The sequence below is a fragment of the Bos taurus genome, chromosome 10 (assembly GCF_002263795.3).
Source record: "Bos taurus isolate L1 Dominette 01449 registration number 42190680 breed Hereford chromosome 10, ARS-UCD2.0, whole genome shotgun sequence".
NCBI classification, from domain to species: Eukaryota; Metazoa; Chordata; class Mammalia; order Artiodactyla; family Bovidae; genus Bos; species Bos taurus.
This window is the reverse complement of record NC_037337.1, coordinates 21,016,251-21,032,774: the sequence shown is the minus strand read 5'-3', so window position 1 is coordinate 21,032,774 and position 16,524 is coordinate 21,016,251. Positions and strand designations below refer to the sequence as shown.

General features: G+C 49.7%; 2 protein-coding genes and 1 long non-coding RNA gene across 18 annotated transcripts; 2 read left to right on the top strand and 1 right to left on the bottom strand.

Annotated features, from left to right (window-relative positions):
- The first annotated feature begins 3,437 nt into the window (after positions 1-3,437).
- Positions 3,438-14,404, top strand: DCAF11 (DDB1 and CUL4 associated factor 11). Of its 16 annotated transcripts, none has more exons than XM_005211369.5 (16): positions 3,594-3,750; positions 4,042-4,106; positions 4,395-4,574; positions 5,453-5,580; positions 5,813-5,940; positions 6,215-6,279; positions 6,592-6,692; positions 6,927-7,073; positions 7,240-7,294; positions 7,652-7,720; positions 8,063-8,120; positions 8,219-8,404; positions 8,766-8,919; positions 9,332-9,484; positions 10,291-10,397; positions 10,488-11,333. In XM_005211369.5, the coding sequence occupies exons 3-16, from the start codon at positions 4,420-4,422 to the stop codon at positions 10,620-10,622; spliced, it is 1,641 nt and encodes a 546-aa protein (XP_005211426.1). In that variant the 5' UTR covers positions 3,594-3,750; positions 4,042-4,106; positions 4,395-4,419; the 3' UTR covers positions 10,623-11,333.
- Positions 4,340-8,767, bottom strand: LOC132346345 (uncharacterized). Its single transcript, XR_009496151.1, has 2 exons — positions 8,667-8,767; positions 4,340-8,539 (listed from the first exon to the last, which is right to left on the bottom strand). It is a non-coding gene; the product is annotated as an uncharacterized lncRNA (long non-coding RNA).
- On the top strand, positions 13,618-15,410 carry FITM1 (fat storage inducing transmembrane protein 1). The gene is given in 2 exon segments (NM_001105351.2): positions 13,618-14,404; positions 14,773-15,410. Coding segments are annotated over 2 exon segments (879 nt in total). The 5' UTR covers positions 13,618-14,138; the 3' UTR covers positions 15,386-15,410.
- The last annotated feature ends 1,114 nt before the right edge of the window (positions 15,411-16,524 follow it).

Genomic DNA, 16,524 nt, shown 5'->3' with positions numbered 1-16,524 from the left:
ACTGAGCACGCACACATGCACCCTAGACCTACCCCGAGCTCTGGTTTCCTTCATGGAAAATGGTATTTTAAGATTTAGGTGAAAAAAAAAAAAAAATTTAGGTGGTAGGAGTGTTTATTGCTACTAGATTGTTTCTAGATCTTTTCAGTGGATAGGGATAGGAAAATAAAGCACCTCTTGAGTTCAAACTGATAGTTCCTATTCAAATTCAGAGCTAAAGGGTTTTTAACTTCCATATCACATTTGTACCTCCTACCCGCCACACAAAAAATTCTGGTTCCCAAGGACACCAAAGTATTAGAAATCCCGTAATTACTCAATTGCTTTATAGTCAACACACTTTTAAGTCCTGGGTAAACCAGCATACTTCCCCCTTTCCTTCTACATTGAGTGTGCTATAAGAAGAGAATGTATAAACACACGTCATCCATCACTTCAGAAGACAAAAGGTTCCTTTGTGTTGCCCACGTGTTCCTTTGTAGCTGGACATGTGTTCCAGGAGCTCTGTGCCTTCACCAGGCTGGGACTGGGGAGAGGGAAGACAAAGGTAGCCAGAAAAAAATTTGCTTTCCTTCTCTCCTCTCAAGCCCAGTCCGCCCCCTGGTGGACATGCTACTGAGCAGGAAATGCCCAAAGCAGGTCAGACAGGAAGTCAACTAGCTGACATTTACAGAGCAATCACTAGAACCAGTCCTAAAATGGGTGCTAACTAAAAAATCTCTCTGTTGCTTTAAGTGTAGGTGGGGAGAGTGGAGATTGCCTAACCGAAAAGCACTTACAATTTGTCACCAAGCAACGTGCCAAATTTCAAATTCATGAGAGGAAGGGCCAATAAAATTTATCAAAATGACTTAATTAAAATTATTTTTTAAAGAAACAGCATTTTCTTTCAATGAAACACACAGTACATCCTAACATATAAATGCTCATATGCATTTTTTAATTATTGTCACAAGTGATATAATCGAGTTCATAGGCTTAAAAATCTTTTACATACAAAAGTCAATCGATGCATCAAGAGAAGAAATCTTACACTCTTCAGCATTTGATGTCAAGACTCATTTTGGCCATAAAACCTCAGATTTTTCTTTTTAACATTTACTGTGACTTTAAAATGTCTTATTCAATAACACACAAGTTCCATCTTTCAAAGATTTGAGTATAGATTTTGTTCGGCTTTAAACTGCATTTGTAAATTAAAACAGATTTGTAAGCTAAGGAGGAAAAGAGGAAAGAGGTCATTTTTAAATGAGTTAAGAAGATGAGTTTAACAGAAGTTTTTGTTTTCTGTGGACCTCAAGTGGTTGAACTGTGTTAACCATAATGATTTGTTCATACTGTATCTTTGTCATATTAGTTCATGCAAGACTTTCTCTACTATTTGTCTAATAATAAGCCTGGGTATTTTTATACTTTTTAAATGCAGAATTTAAACATATTGTTTTTGCATCCACCACATGTCACCAGAAGAACTACCACCTTTTTGAAATCTAAAAATGTAACTTGCACAATTTCCCACAACATAATAATAGAAGACTACATCATTTTAATGGCTACCTGGCATTTTTGTGTCTACCATATGAACCAATCCTATCCTGTAGCAGTGTGCTTGGATCTATATTGTTTCCAGTGTTTTACTACAATCCATAATTGCTCTCCTGAACATAAACATTTATGCTAAACTTGGCGTATAGACTAGGACTAGCTTCCCAGAAGTGACACTATTGGGTCATGAGAAAGGGAGTCTGATTGGTAGAGACAAAGTTTCCCCCAGACAAGAAATTCAGGGAAGGTGCAGAGAAGAGAAACGAGTAAGGACTTTATGGCCATATTTGCTTGGCAGAAGTAACAAAAAAAATGACAAGAGGGGGACAGATCGTAGCACTTCTAAGAGTAAAAAAAGAGCCAAGCAGGCTTGGAAGTTTGTATTTGAAACAAACACTAATGAACCAGTTGTAGGTTCTTAAGAACTAAAGGCTATTAAAGAAGAATACTTCCAGAGATCAACTAACCGGGAGAGGTGTGAAACAATGAAAATTTGATGTTGGGTGATGACTCTGAAAACCACAGGACTTGAATAACTGAATTTAAAGGGCAAAGAGAAGGGAAAGGTCATTTTGGAAAAGGATTCCAAATTTTCCAGGCTGGACAACCCAGAAACCACAGAATCCTAAGATTCTCTGATGATGACTCAAGACGGTGAAGAAAGGATTGGCATTTCATGGACTGAGGAGCCTGGCAGGCTACAGTCCATGGGGTCACAGAGGGTAGTAACACTTTCGCTTATATTATTTTATAATTTATTTATAAATATATATATAATATTTACTGAGACAATAAACACTACAGGACAGATAGTAAGTAACCTGGCAATAGGAGATGGCTGACTGGCAGAACAGGCTACTTAATTAGTAGATCCCAGAGCAATAGAAAATTGTGGGGCACTTACTCAAATTTTTTTTTAAACATTTCAAAGGGTGATAGCAGAATATTAAACCAAGTGTGGGCCCAAGAAGCCGGCCCTGGTGATCAGGTGATAAGCACCGATCTAGCGACCTAGAAACCAGGAGGCAACGCCCAAAGGACTAACCACACCTTCGCCCTCCCAGGGAGAATGAGCCCAGGGAAACTAAGGGTCCCCACTCCCCTACCTGCCCCGAGGCGGCACTGGGAGGGGGACAGATGACAACACTTCTAAGAGAGTGCTGTCTGGGGTTGCTGAGGTGCACCTCGGACCCCAGATCTACGCGCCCGGCACGGACAATCAACACTCCCCCCACAGACACACATACCCAACCCCAGCAAGGGCAAGGATCCCAAAATACACAAGTCGCGGCCTTGGACTTAGCCGAGTTATTCATAAACCCGGAGGACCGGGGTAGGAGGCGCCGCGCGCCAGGACCGGCCTGGAGAGGCACCCGAAGGACAGAAGGTCTAAGGAAAGTCCGCAAATCCCAGAGGGCCCAGGGGGCGGCTGAGGGGAACAGACAAAAAGAAAAGGCCAAAGGAGACCGGCGTCTGTGTTAGGGAACGTCAGCAAAGACCGACAGGGGTCACCTAAAAGTTGCCAAAGCTGCTAACAGGAGGTCTAGAAACGGCAAACCCTACAAGAACAAGGCTTCCGGAAGCTAAGTCCGGAAGGGAGGGTGTGAGGGCCTATGACGTGAACACGTCCCAAAGGCGCCGGGCACCTCTTAGGGCAGGGACGGCAGTAGCTGCAGTCGAAGAAAAGAGAAAGGCTAGAGCAGAAAGGGGAAAAGAGAAGGAAAGAGTAGGTCCTTAGAGGTCGTCTGAAAAGTGTGAAGCCAAACTAACCCAAGGGACCGACAGCAAATTGTATCCCTTGCTAAGACACCTCACGGAAGCACGCCAACGTCTTTTGTAAGCCCCGCCCCTCGCCCATCTAGTCTAGTTCCGTGGTCTCATATTCAGGAAGCAGCCGGTTCCCTACATACTCCTCCCACGAGGAGCGGTCGCCCCTACTGGGTCGCGCGCTTTCTCCTCCCCTCAAACCCCTCGCGCACTTTCTCCCGCCCGTCTGTCAATCACCGCGCTCAGCTGTCCAGTAAGCTGGCCAAGAGGGCTGGGCCGTCAGGGCTGTCGCGTGACGTCCGTAATCCGCCGGTCGCGGAGCGGGGAGATGCGTGACGAAGGCGGCGCGTGACGGAGAAGCGGTTAGCCGACGCTGCGGCGGCAGTCCGTGTAAACAAGGCCTCGCGCCGCTGCTGGTCCTGCGACTGCTTCTCGCTGGTGGGTGGTCTCGCGCGTGGCGGTAACCGCAAGCTCTGTGGGAGGTGCTTCTCGGCTTCCTCCCTGCCTGCCCCCGCTTAGCGTACACACCCCCGGAACACCACGTGGGCGTGAGGCAAAGTGGGGGGGGGTGTTAGGCCGAATTTTAACCTCATTGGTTGTTGCTGCCACCGGCTTTCGCAAGGGAGTGCTCTAATTGGCCGGCAAGGGGGGCGTCGAGGGGGTCTCTGAGTTCTAAAGCTTCTGATTGGCTAGATGGGTAAGCTAATGAGGCGCCTTTCCTTCCGCGAGGTGTTTTGATTGGTTCGCCAGAGAGGTTACCTGGGAATCCACCCCCACCCCAGGGACTTTGATAGGTGAGTTTGAGGTGGAAAACTGAGAAATTCCTGTTCAAAGGATTTTCACTAGTGAGCTAGGGTCAAGCCCTAGGTTTCACTCTGCTTATTTTGCTTCACAGGATTGGGAAAGGTTTGTGTTCCCGAAGCCTTGGGAGTTGTTACAGGCTGAGGAGAAGGGATCTCAATACCTAGGAAGGGTCGCCCTCCTAGAGATAGCTACTATCGATCTCAGGAAACTCTGGTGTTTCTAGAGCAGGCTTTGCTTTCACCAAACCCAAGGAGGTGACAGGAGGAGTCCCCATACAGGACTTAAGGATGCTGTGACCAGAAGATGGGATCACGGAATAGTAGCAGCGCAGGAACTGGGTCTGGAGACCCCTCCGAGGGCTTGCCCCGAAGAGGGGCTGGCCTGCGTAGGAGTGAGGAGGAGGAAGAGGAGGATGAAGATGTGGATCTGGCCCAGGTACTGGCCTATCTCCTACGCAGGTAACTTACCCCTTGGTGTGTCCCCACCAGGCGCCACCACAGTCCCTTGATACCAGCTGCTGTCGGGGAAGTTACAGAGAACAGGGAATGGGATCAGCCCAGGACAGCTGTTCTGTTTGAGCAGAACAGCCTTCTCTGCTGGACACTGGCAGCACCCCCCTAGGCAGGGTCAACAGGATGATTTGCTTTTGTGTTGAGGGGACTATTCAAGGGAGTCTAGCTATGACTACATACATGTAACCTATTTTCCAAGTAAAAGAAAAAAAGAGGGAGGTGGGAAGGAAGTGCTATGAGGGGTGAAGAAAAGAGTTGGGGATGTGAGTGTTGAATTTAAGTGAAGTCATTGACACATGATATGAGGCCATTTGGATTTACCTGAAAAACAAGTTTAAATTAACCTAACTCTAATCCTGTTCCTGAAGAAAGAATGCTTTGAGGGAAGTGACTACCAGCAATTGACTGGAAAGGGGGTGCAACTGGCTTTGGTTCTTAGCTATGGCTCCTTGAGGGAGAAGACAGGCTTGAGAATCCCTTCAGAAAACCATGTCCTATGCTAGACTCCTTGGGCAGAGAGACTCAGAAGGAAATGCTCTCAGAATTTCTAACTCTCTGGGAAGTCAACTTAGTAGATCAGTCAACATCCATGCAATGCTGGGGTTTTCTACTCCTCTTGTAAGAGTGAAAATTAGCCTCCTGGTGTGTCTTATAGGAGACAAAATAACAGCCATGGTCTAGTCAGCCTCAAACCTCAATATGGGAACAGTACAGGGGTTTGAGGACAAGGTGGTCTATGAACTACATAACCATTGACTCTGAATTTGGTTGGTCTGGGGAAGGGATCCTCCCCTTTATCATGGGGGGTGGGGCTCTCTCCACAGAGGCCAAGTGAGGTTGGTGCAGGGAGGAGGTGCAGCAAATTTGCAGCTCATCCAGGCCCTCTCGGACTCCGAGGAAGAGCATGACAGTGCCTGGGATGGTCGTCTTGGAGATCGATACAATCCACCGGGTAAGAGGAAAGGCAGACAGAGACCCTAATATCAAAGGATTTCCACTACAAAAGTTTTAAAAAAATTAATTTCGGCAAAAATTGAAAGAAAAAGATGAGATAATTCAGGGAATGAGGGAGTCTTTGCAGCCCCAGTATATTCAGCCATATTGAGAAGGCTGAGCACAGCCTTGCTAACTGTCTGCTGGGGCTGGAAAAGACCTAGGATGAAACTTCTATTTGGTGCTCACAGTGGATGCAACCCCTGACACCCGGGAGCTGGAATGCAGTGAGATCAAGACACAAGTGGAATTGGCCACGGGGCGGCTGGGGCTTAGGCGGGCAGCCCGGGAGCTCAGCTTTCCTCAAATGCTGCACCAGGTAGGCCTCTCCTCATCCAGCCAGTCTAGCCGCAGGACTATCAGTGCAGCCAGAAGCCACAATCCCAGAGAAAAGGGAAGTAAACTTTCCAAGGAAGCCTCAAGTGCTGGGGCTGGAGAGCTCTCAACCAGCCTGAGTGGTCATTTGGTGGGACTTATTACTGTGTGCTGGGTTCGTTCCTGTAGCAAGAGCAATATTTTTGGAGGAGGGGGCTTGGTGTGGCTGAGGTGGCCCTCTGTTTCCGCTAGCAATATTCCCCAATCCCTTCCTTTAGAGAGAACGGGGCCTCTGCCACCAGGGAAGCTTCTCCCTTGGAGAACGGTCTCGAGTGATGTCTCAGTGAGTATGGGGCTTGGTGGAGAGATTCCAAGGGCCAGATAAGTCTAAACTTTCTTAAACTTTGAAAGGATGAGTGTTAAAGGATTCTCAGGGATATTAAAGTTAGGTTATGTGGGGTTGAGGCTTTGAGGATGAGCAAAGGGGAAAAGTATAGCAAGTGAGAGGATGATAGAATGAATCAAAGACAAAGGCTTATACCCAAAGCTGGGAAGAATGCCCCTGTATTCACATCCAGCTCTGTTAGGATGCTGCTAACTGGGACAGGAGCCATCCTGAGCTCCTCTTACCCTCACTTTCTTTCTGCTTCCCCAGCTTCTTGCCCAATGATCTGGGCTTCACCGATACCTACTCTCAGAAGGCTTTCTGTGGCATCTACAGCAAAGATGGTCAAATATTCATGTCTGCCTGTCAAGGTACCATACCCTAGTCCTACCAACTGCCTTAGAATAAGAGATGTTCCTCTGACTGATGCTAGAAAGCCCCATCCAGGGAGCTCAGACCCTGGCTTAAGGATGCTTAGCTAGAACACATGTTTTGTCCCATGATCAAGGGAACATTCCACAGATCAGTGGTGAGTGAGAGAGGTCTGATCTAGGGAGGATTCCAGGAGGCTGTTTTCTAATTCTGCCTGATCGCCACTCACACAGACCAGACAATCCGACTATATGACTGCCGGTATGGCCGCTTTCGTAAATTCAAGAGCATCAAAGCCCGGGATGTCGGCTGGAGCGTCTTGGATGTGGCCTTCACCCCTGATGGGAATCATTTCCTTTACTCCAGCTGGTCTGATTACAGTGAGTGTGCCCCAGACCTCCGTCTCCTCCGTGCCATGACTCCATGCCTTTTCCTGGACAAATTGCTCCCTGGGTCCAACTTCCTTCCCATTTGTTCTGTCTCTTCCTGGCTGTACCCTCCTTACCTGGGGCCCTGAAAGATTCTTGTTTCTCTTGCTTCTCTTAGTTCATATCTGCAACATCTACGGGGAGGGAGACACACACACTGCCCTGGATCTAAGGTACTGGCTTCCCTTCCTGGTCAGACTCATCAGAAACTACTCAAGAAAGGCTCTCTAGGAGCACACCACTTGAACTGGAATTCCTGCTTAGAGGGGAAAGTACACTGCTTGCAAGTTTCTCTGTGTGGACTTCTGGGAGGGAACCACCCAGCCTGTCAGCCAGAGGACCAGGAACAAATAGATGGCTGCAGGATTCTTCTTGGTTCCTCACTGAGGTGCCCCACATTCTGGCATGTGTGCTGGCGGGATTTCTTTTCCCCTCAGCAGTGTGCCTTACGGCCCCTGTCACATTCTGTGTGGATTAATCAGGGCTGAAGGGAAGTTCACTTAATGCAACTCCTCCTCGTCTCTTTTCAGGCCAGATGAACGTCGCTTCGCTGTGTTCTCCATCGCTGTCTCCTCAGATGGACGAGAAGTGCTAGGAGGGTGAGTGTTTGTGGGGATGCCTCCAGAACTTAATGAGATAGAAATTCTCCCAGAAACGGGCTCTGCCATTACAGAGACTACAGCAGATACCCGTATCCAGGCAGCTGTGGAGAACAACCAGGGCTTGTCCAGGGCCAAGATTTACGAGTGGCTTCACTTCTCAAGCACCATTTCTCCAGCACGAGATGGGAGGTCACAGCTAACTCTTCTCCCACCTCCTGTATAAGAAGACACAAGGGCTTGCCCCTTAGCGGGACTTCGAGACACAGTGTCTCCAGAGCACACGTAGCATGGGTCCTCTCGGTCCTGGCTCCAAAGCCCTCTTTATCCCCTCCCCTTCAGGGCCAATGATGGCTGCCTGTACGTCTTTGATCGAGAACAGAACCGGCGGACCCTTCAGGTATTGCTCCCAAGATTTCAAGCCTCTGCCTCCCAGTCCTTGGCTTGTTGGAAGACCTAGAAAGAGGTTGTAAACATCCTGGCCTCTTTCTCCCCTAGATTGAGTCCCATGAGGATGATGTGAACGCGGTGGCCTTTGCTGACGTCAGCTCCCAAATCCTGTTCTCCGGGGGTGACGATGCCATCTGCAAAGTGTGGGATCGACGCACCATGAGGGAAGATGACCCCAAGCCTGTGGGCGCGCTCGCTGGGCATCAGGACGGCATCACTTTCATTGACAGTAAGGTGGGTGCAAAGGCAGGACTGCACGGCCAGGCGACTGAGTTGTGGTATCAAAGCAAACAGGTGTGGCAACTCGCCAAGCTCCTCCTTTAGCCACGGTTTGCAAGATCGGCACCATCCCACAAGGAGCAGGGCTTTCTGTACAAGAAGAGTAGAAGACAATCTGATCCAAGGTAGAACAGGAGCCAGCCAGTGTGCTGGACAAAGAAGGGGAAACCTAGCCAGGGTGTGTGGCTCGTGGTAGGAGACCAATGGTGAGGCCCACCTGGGTGAAGAAAGAGGCGAGCAGAGAGCAGCCTGCGTTCATACCCCTCAACTGAGAGAGGGGGGCTCTGATCCTCCTTATCCATCCTGGGATTCACAGGGTGATGCCCGATATCTCATCTCCAACTCCAAAGACCAGACCATCAAGCTCTGGGATATCCGACGTTTTTCTAGCCGGGAAGGCATGGAAGCCTCTCGCCAGGCTGCCACACAGCAAAACTGGGACTACCGCTGGCAGCAGGTGCCCAAAAAAGGTGAGAGCGGTAGAACCTGAGACCTGGAGAGTGAAGAGTCAGGAGTGGTAGTTAAAATATTTAACCTGTGGTAAGGCCCAGCATGGGCATGGTGGATGAAGCTGGGACCCCTCTCCTGACTCCCCCTTGCCAGGCATTAACTCTTTGTTTGCTGAACCAAGGGAAAGTCAGGGGTTACCAATGTGGGAACTGGGGATCACTCACTCCAAGCCAATGGATACCAAAGTACTGCAGCATCTTGACAATCAGCAGAGCCATACTGGCGTATATCAGCTGACTGTTTGGTGGGAAAAGAGACACCAGTTGGGGATTGGAAAGATGACTGTCTGTGAGCATCAGTGTTTGCTGAGGACAGGTGATACAGGAGAATCCAGACTCCCTAACCCCGGGTTTGCCCTGCATCCCTCCCCAGCCTGGCGGAAGTTGAAGCTCCCAGGGGACAGCTCCTTGATGACCTACCGGGGCCACGGGGTGCTGCACACCCTCATCCGTTGCCGATTCTCCCCCACCCACAGCACCGGCCAGCAGTTCATCTACAGTGGCTGCTCCACTGGCAAAGTGGTCGGTAAGGACTGTGTCAGACCAGGGAGTCTCAGGAAGGGCAGGAATGTTCCCCTGGCATTCTACCTGTAACCATCAGTGAGCACCTTAAGAAATCCAGTGAGAACTATAATGAAATTTCATTTAGCCTGAAGTGGGGCGGCTTAAACAGAGAAAGAGAAAACATTCTATTCATTAGCATTTTAAATTAAGAAAGGAACACAGAATTCTAGTCAGTAAATATACTAGATCACCAAAAATATACACGGTTCTGTTTTTTAATCAGTCAGGGAAGAGATTACAGATGAAAGGTAGGAGGGAACAGAGACAGAAAGACACAAAAAGCAGCAAGTCGTAAAGGATGCACAGCCACTGAAGCAGGAGGAATGCATGAAAAGAAACACAGACACAGATGGATGGAGCTGAAGATAGACCTAGGGAGGTGCTGAGATGAAGGCCCATCCAGGGAGAGAGGAAGGCGCACCCGAGTCCAGAAGAGGAGCAGCAGGTTCACAAGTCTATGGAGACAAGCCCGTGTTCACCTTTGTGGTGTCTCCCGTATCTTGTGAGCTTTCAAAAAAATTGCTGCTTTAAAGCCACATTTCATTTTCTTAACTGTTGACCCTGTAACAGTTAGCTAAGGGCCAGAGATACCCAAGCTCTGCTAGATCATACTCTCAACCTGAGGTAGGGAAAAGAAACTAACAGCATCCCTAGATGTGGGCTTTGTTCCTCTGGGAAGGTGGGAGGTTGCCTGAGAGGCAGGGAGAGATGAGGGATGGCTGGAAGGTCTTCTGGCTGCCCTTCTCCACTCTGGCCTTCCCCGGACAGTGTACGACCTCCTCAGTGGCCACATCGTGAAGAAGCTGACCACCCACAAGGCCTGTGTGCGTGACGTCAGCTGGCACCCCTTTGAGGAGAAGATTGTCAGCAGTTCGGTGAGGATGCTAGAGTGAGGGTGGCCAGTGTGTGTCCGGGACCAGGTGAGGGCAGCGTCCCCTGATTACTTGCCACCTTCTACCCTGCAGTGGGACGGGAATCTGCGTCTGTGGCAGTACCGCCAGGCTGAGTACTTCCAGGATGACATGCCAGAGTCGGAGGAGCACCCCAGCACCCCTGCCCCAATGTCCCACCCCTCTACAGCCTTTTCCTCGCCCCAGTAGATCTGACCTCCAGGCCCAGTCATGGGTGAGCCTCTTCACCAGCTCTCCACCTTCTCCTCCCTTTCTCCCCTATGGGGGAATCTTTGGGGACTCACTGGCACTGGCTGGGGAGAAACAGAAGCCCAGGCTTTGGGCCCCTAGCTGACCCCTGGGAGATCCTCCCCTTGGGGTAGTGTGGTCCTCTCACATGCTCACACCCAATCATCTTGGACCTCTGTCTCGGGCCGGGGTCTGGCAGGACTGCCATTATCTGATCAGCAGGAGAACTGTCCTGAGGGTTTTTAATCATGTTTGGATGTTAAGTGTTAGCTCCTAGAGTAGATGCCTGGGGCCAGGTCTGAACTGTGCCATCAGCAAGGCCCATTGCCCAGGCCTTCACATTGAGGATTAGACTGGTCAGTCAGAGGGCCAGGAGTGCTGGCCTTTGTTCCAGAGGTCCTAATGGCTAGAGCTCTAGCCCCTCAGGGAGAGGGGGATGGATAAGCACCCTCCCATGGCGGGAATTATGTCTTCTCTCTCATGCATCTGGGTCTTTGGGGTGGGCAGGCTATGGTGTGAGAGGCTCTGTGTGGCCCCACACAGGGCAGGTCCTCCCCCTCCCAGAATGTTCCATCATGCCAGAGGCCAGCAGCTTCAAGGAGGGATGTTGAAGTAGGACTCCTTTGTCCTATCACTGGCTTTGGCTCCCTCAATAAACTCTGTGGGAACCTGGCTCAGCATCCGCTTGTCTCTCTCTTTATCCTATTGCAGATCTTTTATCCTCTCACTTTAAGAAAATGGTTTCAGCAAAGCTTTCAGATATGTTCCTCTGTTAGAGAAATCACTGCTTTGATGCCCGAAGATGAAGGGGAATACCAAAATCATTTGTTAACTGAGCTTTGCAACAGGGCGTCCCTCACCGACCTCAGAAACTTCTCAGCAAATGGAAATTGAGATAATAGGAAGGAAACACGTTTTAGATGAGAACCCAGAACACCCCCGTCAGCTCTGCCCTGGAGCTGGTCCAGTCTATGGAAAGAAGTAGCCCAGAGCCAGAGATCACCTGCTGAGCACTGACGGCAGGCCCCATCTGGGCACTTCACACTCAGGACCTCACCCATTCTCACAGCACCCTTTTTTCCAGGTGAGGAAATGGAGGCAGGCAGAGGTCAGCCACCATGCCTCAGGGGAGACCATGGTGTGGACAATAGGGGAGCAGCTTGGCCTGACCTTCCCCATTATCTCTAAGGCAGTTCTGGAACCAGAATGCACACCTCCAGGGGGTTTTAGAGACACAGCAAGGGGTTAAGAGATGTACCTGTTCAATAGCAAAACACTTTTAAAAGAATAAATTGTCCAGATGCTTGGCCTCCAGGTGATCTCTTTCCTCCAATTGATCTGCCTGCATGAAACCATCACATGGATCTTCCCTACTGGCTCCTTTCATTCCCGCCTCTGCCTCTTCTCCAAGGAGGGACTCCCTGTTGCAAAGCTTAGTTAACAAATGATACCTATCTCTACCCCCTAACACCCAGAGATGCCACCCATCTCACCCAGAACTGTTTTACCTCCAGGATGCTAGAAGGAGATGCCAACTAAAATGATTAGTGTCCTCAAATCCTCATTCAATCAAGGCCCCAAGGGCCATCTATTCTCATTAAGAGATGCATTTCCGATACAATCTTATTGTATTATCAAACTCTGTGAAAGGTTTGTTGTACAAATAATATATTTTGTGCTACTAACAATTTTGAAATTTGTACTAATTTATATGGAAATTCCAGAGAAGGCAATGGCACCCCACTCCAGTACTCTTGCCTGGAAAATCCCATGGATGGAGGAGCCTGGTAGGCTGCAGTCCATGGGGTCGCTGAGAGCCGGACACGACTGAGCGACTTCACTTTCACTTCTCACTTTCATGCATTGGAGAAGGAAATGGCAACCCACTCCAGTGTTCTTGCCTGGAGAATCCCAGGAACTGGGGAGCCTGGTAGGCTGCCGTCTCTGGGGTCGCACAGAGTCGGACACGACTGACGCGACTTAGCAGCATATGGAAATTCAATGCAGAAGAAAAAAATTCAACTTAACGGTCACAGGAAATGTGTAAAAACTGTTTCAAATCATCTACTCTCTTTTTTTGGCAGAGACTTATGTATGATCAATGAAAGATTTTCAGGCATAAAAACATATTAGGATAAATTCTGTAGGGAGAATAGAATGGAAATATAATTTCTGTTAAGATCTTGTCACATTTTTAAAATGAAAAATGGTGAGGTATATAATCACTAGTGTTGTGAAAGTGTTAGTCACATGGTCGTGTCCAACTCTCTGCAACCCCATGGACTGTAGCCCACCAGGCTTCTCTGTCCATGGGGTTCTCTAGGCAAGAACACTGAGTGGGTAGCCATTTCCTTCTCTAGGGGATCGTCCCAACCCAAGGATCAAACCCTGGTCTTATTTGTTGTAGGCAGATTCTTTACCATCTGAGCCACCAGGGAAAGAGTTATATAGATAGCTTTATTTTTGAAAAGTAAGTATATATAATATACTAGATGTTTTGTCTTTTGCAACTATTTAAAATTACAATGAAAAATTCTGTGTCAGCTTAAACATGTGTGAGTGCTTCTGGAGGTCTTCAGGTATAGAGGCCCTGAGCATGTGCTATGTCGAGGTATGGGCAATGGAATCTGGAAGGGTCCTAATTGGTTAATCCATCTTGCTCAGTTTGCAGATGATGGCACTGAGGACCAAGGAGGGTTAGTTTATTTTCTCAAAGTCACAGAGTTGGGCCAGAACGCAGGTACCCTTTCTTGTTCATTCCTTTCACTACTTCATGAGCCTCCACAAAGGTAGCCCCTGAAATCTCATTTTGAGAAATGAGAAGACAAATAGGGATCTCAAAACAGTTACTGAATGAATAACAGGGACTTCCCTTGGGTAAGTTGCTCACCGCCCTATGGCTCCAGCCTCAGTGGTCAGGCTCGGAGGCCACATTCTATGTGTAGCCAAGCCCCAAAGTAATTGAGGAGCACAACCCCAAGGATTCGATGGACTCCAGACTGGGATTTTCCTCCTAGGGTCTCCTCCACCCACTATCATGTGGGAGTGAATTTGATCTTTGGGGCTCTGAGAGTCCAACCTGTGTGGGGTGGGGGTGACTTTGGCTGACCAAATAGGGACAAACAGACCCAAGCAAGCTGTGGACAAAAACAGCTCTGAACCACAGGAGTGGCCCTAAAACATGAACATGGTTTGACCTAGAGACATAGGACCTAAAGTCAAGGGACACAGGACTAACAGGGAAGGAACAAGACCATTGTCAGGAAACACACCCAAAGTGAGAACCCTGCTGACGTGGCAACCCTCAGCCCTGGCCCCTCACTGCCCCCCGCCCCTCTCCCCCGCCTGCCAGCTGCCAACAGGGCTCTGCCCTGTGTCTGCCACACCTGTCACTGCCTGTCCTTGTCCAGGGGGGGCCCCATCAGCCCCTCCTCAGCTGCTCAGCAGAGCAAGCAGTTAGCGGGGAGGGGAGGGAACATGGAGCGGGGGCCGGTGGTGGGGGCAGGGCGGGGGGCCGGGGCCCGGATCCGGGCCCTGCTGGGCGGCCTGGTCAGGGTGCTGCTCTGGGTGGCCTCTGCCTTGCTGTACTTTGGAAGCGAACAGGCTGCCCGCCTCCTGGGCAGCCCCTGCTTACGGCGCCTCTACCATGCCTGGTTGGCAGCAGTGGTCATCTTCGGGCCCCTTCTGCAGTTCCACGTCAACCCTCGGACCATCTTCGCCAGCCACGGCAACTTCTTCAACATGTGAGTCCACTCAAGGCTGGGGGCGCTGGCTGCCTGGGCTCAGGGATCCCAGCTCCCTCCAGGTTTCTGTCCTCCTGCCAGTGTGAGACTCTAAAAATAGACTAGGAGGTTGAGGACAAAGTCAGAGGGGGGAGGGGAACAGAGCCGGGGGGTACAGAAGCAGGGCTGAAGAAGAAACATGGACCCTAGAAGACTGAATGGACCTCCAAGGAGATGGCCAAGTTCAAGTGGCTGTGGGAGAAGCGGGGCAGAGGGCACAGAAAACAACAGGGGTGACATGTGCGACTGGAGACAGAGCCAGGCTGGGAACACACAGGGAGCAATGGGGCTGAGGGGCCTCAATAGCCTTTCCTCTTTTCTGCCCACAGAAAGTTTGTGAATTCAGCGTGGGGCTGGACCTGCACGTTCCTGGGGGGCTTTGTGCTGCTGGTGGTCTTCCTGGCTACACGGCGCGTGGCAGTGACTGCCCGGCACCTGAGCCGGCTGGTGGTGGGGGCAGCCGTGTGGCGGGGGGCCGGCCGGGCCTTCCTGCTCATCGAGGACCTGACCGGCTCCTGCTTCGAGCCTCTGCCCCAGGGCCTGCTGCTCCACGAGTTACCAGATCGCCGCAGCTGCCTGGCGGCCGGCCACCAGTGGCGGGGATACACGGTCTCCTCCCACACCTTCCTGCTCACCTTCTGCTGCCTGCTCATGGCCGAGGAAGCAGCAGTGTTCGCCAAGTATCTGGCCCATGGGCTGCCTGCCGGCGCACCCCTGCGCCTTGTCTTCCTGCTCAACGTGCTGCTGCTGGGCCTCTGGAACTTCTTGCTGCTCTGCACCGTCATCTATTTCCACCAGTATACTCACAAGGTGGTGGGGGCCGCGGTGGGTACCTTTGCCTGGTACCTCACCTATGGCAGCTGGTATCATCAGCCCTGGTCTCCAGGGAGCCCCGGCCATGGGCTCTTCCCTCGCCCCCACTCCATCCACAAGCATAACTGAAAGGAATAAAGGCACGTCAGACCTAGCTCCGACTCTGCTCATCACTGGGTTGGCAGGACCTGTAAAGGGTGGGTAGGGTAAGGAGAGTATAATAGTCGCCAGGGTTCCCCAGTCATTCCTTGCTGTCACTGACCTTGAATGTCCTTATGCTTGACCCCTATCCCTCCCATTGTCCTTTCAGTCTCCTGGTCTCTGCAGACGTCAAGCTATCTGGGGCTCTGATGTCAAAGACTGGCACTGCCAGGGCAGGTAACTGTCCTCAGGGATAGGCAGCATTCCCGCTAAGCAGATGCTCCATCTCCAGCTTGGTTGATCTGTTTTTCCTGCCTCCAGCACTGAATCCCTCCTCACCATCCTCAGGGGCCTTTCTATCTGGGCACCCTACTCAGCCACCCTTTCTACCCTGTCTTTCCAAAGAGGGTCTATACGTGCTCATTTTCTTAAAAGATGTTCATTGAGCCAAGCATAGTTCTTTGCCATGTGAATAAGAAAGACAAAGTTTTTGCTATTTGGGGGCCCGTGGGTTACTGCCTGATGATAAACTCACAAATAATAATACTATTGTGCTTACTCTGTGTCAGGCACCATTCTAAGTATCTATAAATTCTTTATATAAATTCACATATTTAGCCCTCACAACACCATGAGGTAGTAGTGTTCCCACTGTACATATGTGAAAATGGAGGTGCAGAGCTAAGTAAGTTTTTCACAACTAGTAAATATTGGAGCTAGAATTATTAACCCAGGCAGTATGGATCCGTTGTTTGTGCTCTAAAACAGAGATCAGCAAGCAACAGTTCTCCTATGGCCAGTGTTTATATGGCCTGAGAGCTAAGAAATGATTTTACATTTTTTAATGGTTGAAAAAAAAGAATATTTCTTAACAGGTGAAAATTACATGAAATTGAAATGCCACTGTCCATAAATAAAATTTTAGGGTAACTAGCCACACTAATTCATTTAAGTATATAGCTGGTTTCCTGCTACAATGGCAGAGTTGAGTAGTTGCTACAGGTACTACAAGCCTAAAATATTTACTATATGGTCTTTGACAGAAAAAGTTTGCCAACCCCTGCTCTAAACCACAGTATCCTCAAAAAAGAAACCAACTTCATAGAGATAGTGCGTGAAGGTACTAA

Excerpts from the sequence above, each read along its gene's own strand:
- DCAF11 (XM_059890576.1), top strand. The coding sequence starts at position 4,420 with ATGGGATCACGGAATAGTAGCAGCGCAGGAACTGGGTCTGGAGACCCC. Across the intron at positions 5,581-5,812 it reads AGATCGATACAATCCACCGG|TGGATGCAACCCCTGACACC; the intron begins GTAAGAGGAAAG and ends TGGTGCTCACAG. Across the intron at positions 5,941-6,214 it reads TTCCTCAAATGCTGCACCAG|AGAGAACGGGGCCTCTGCCA; the intron begins GTAGGCCTCTCC and ends CCCTTCCTTTAG.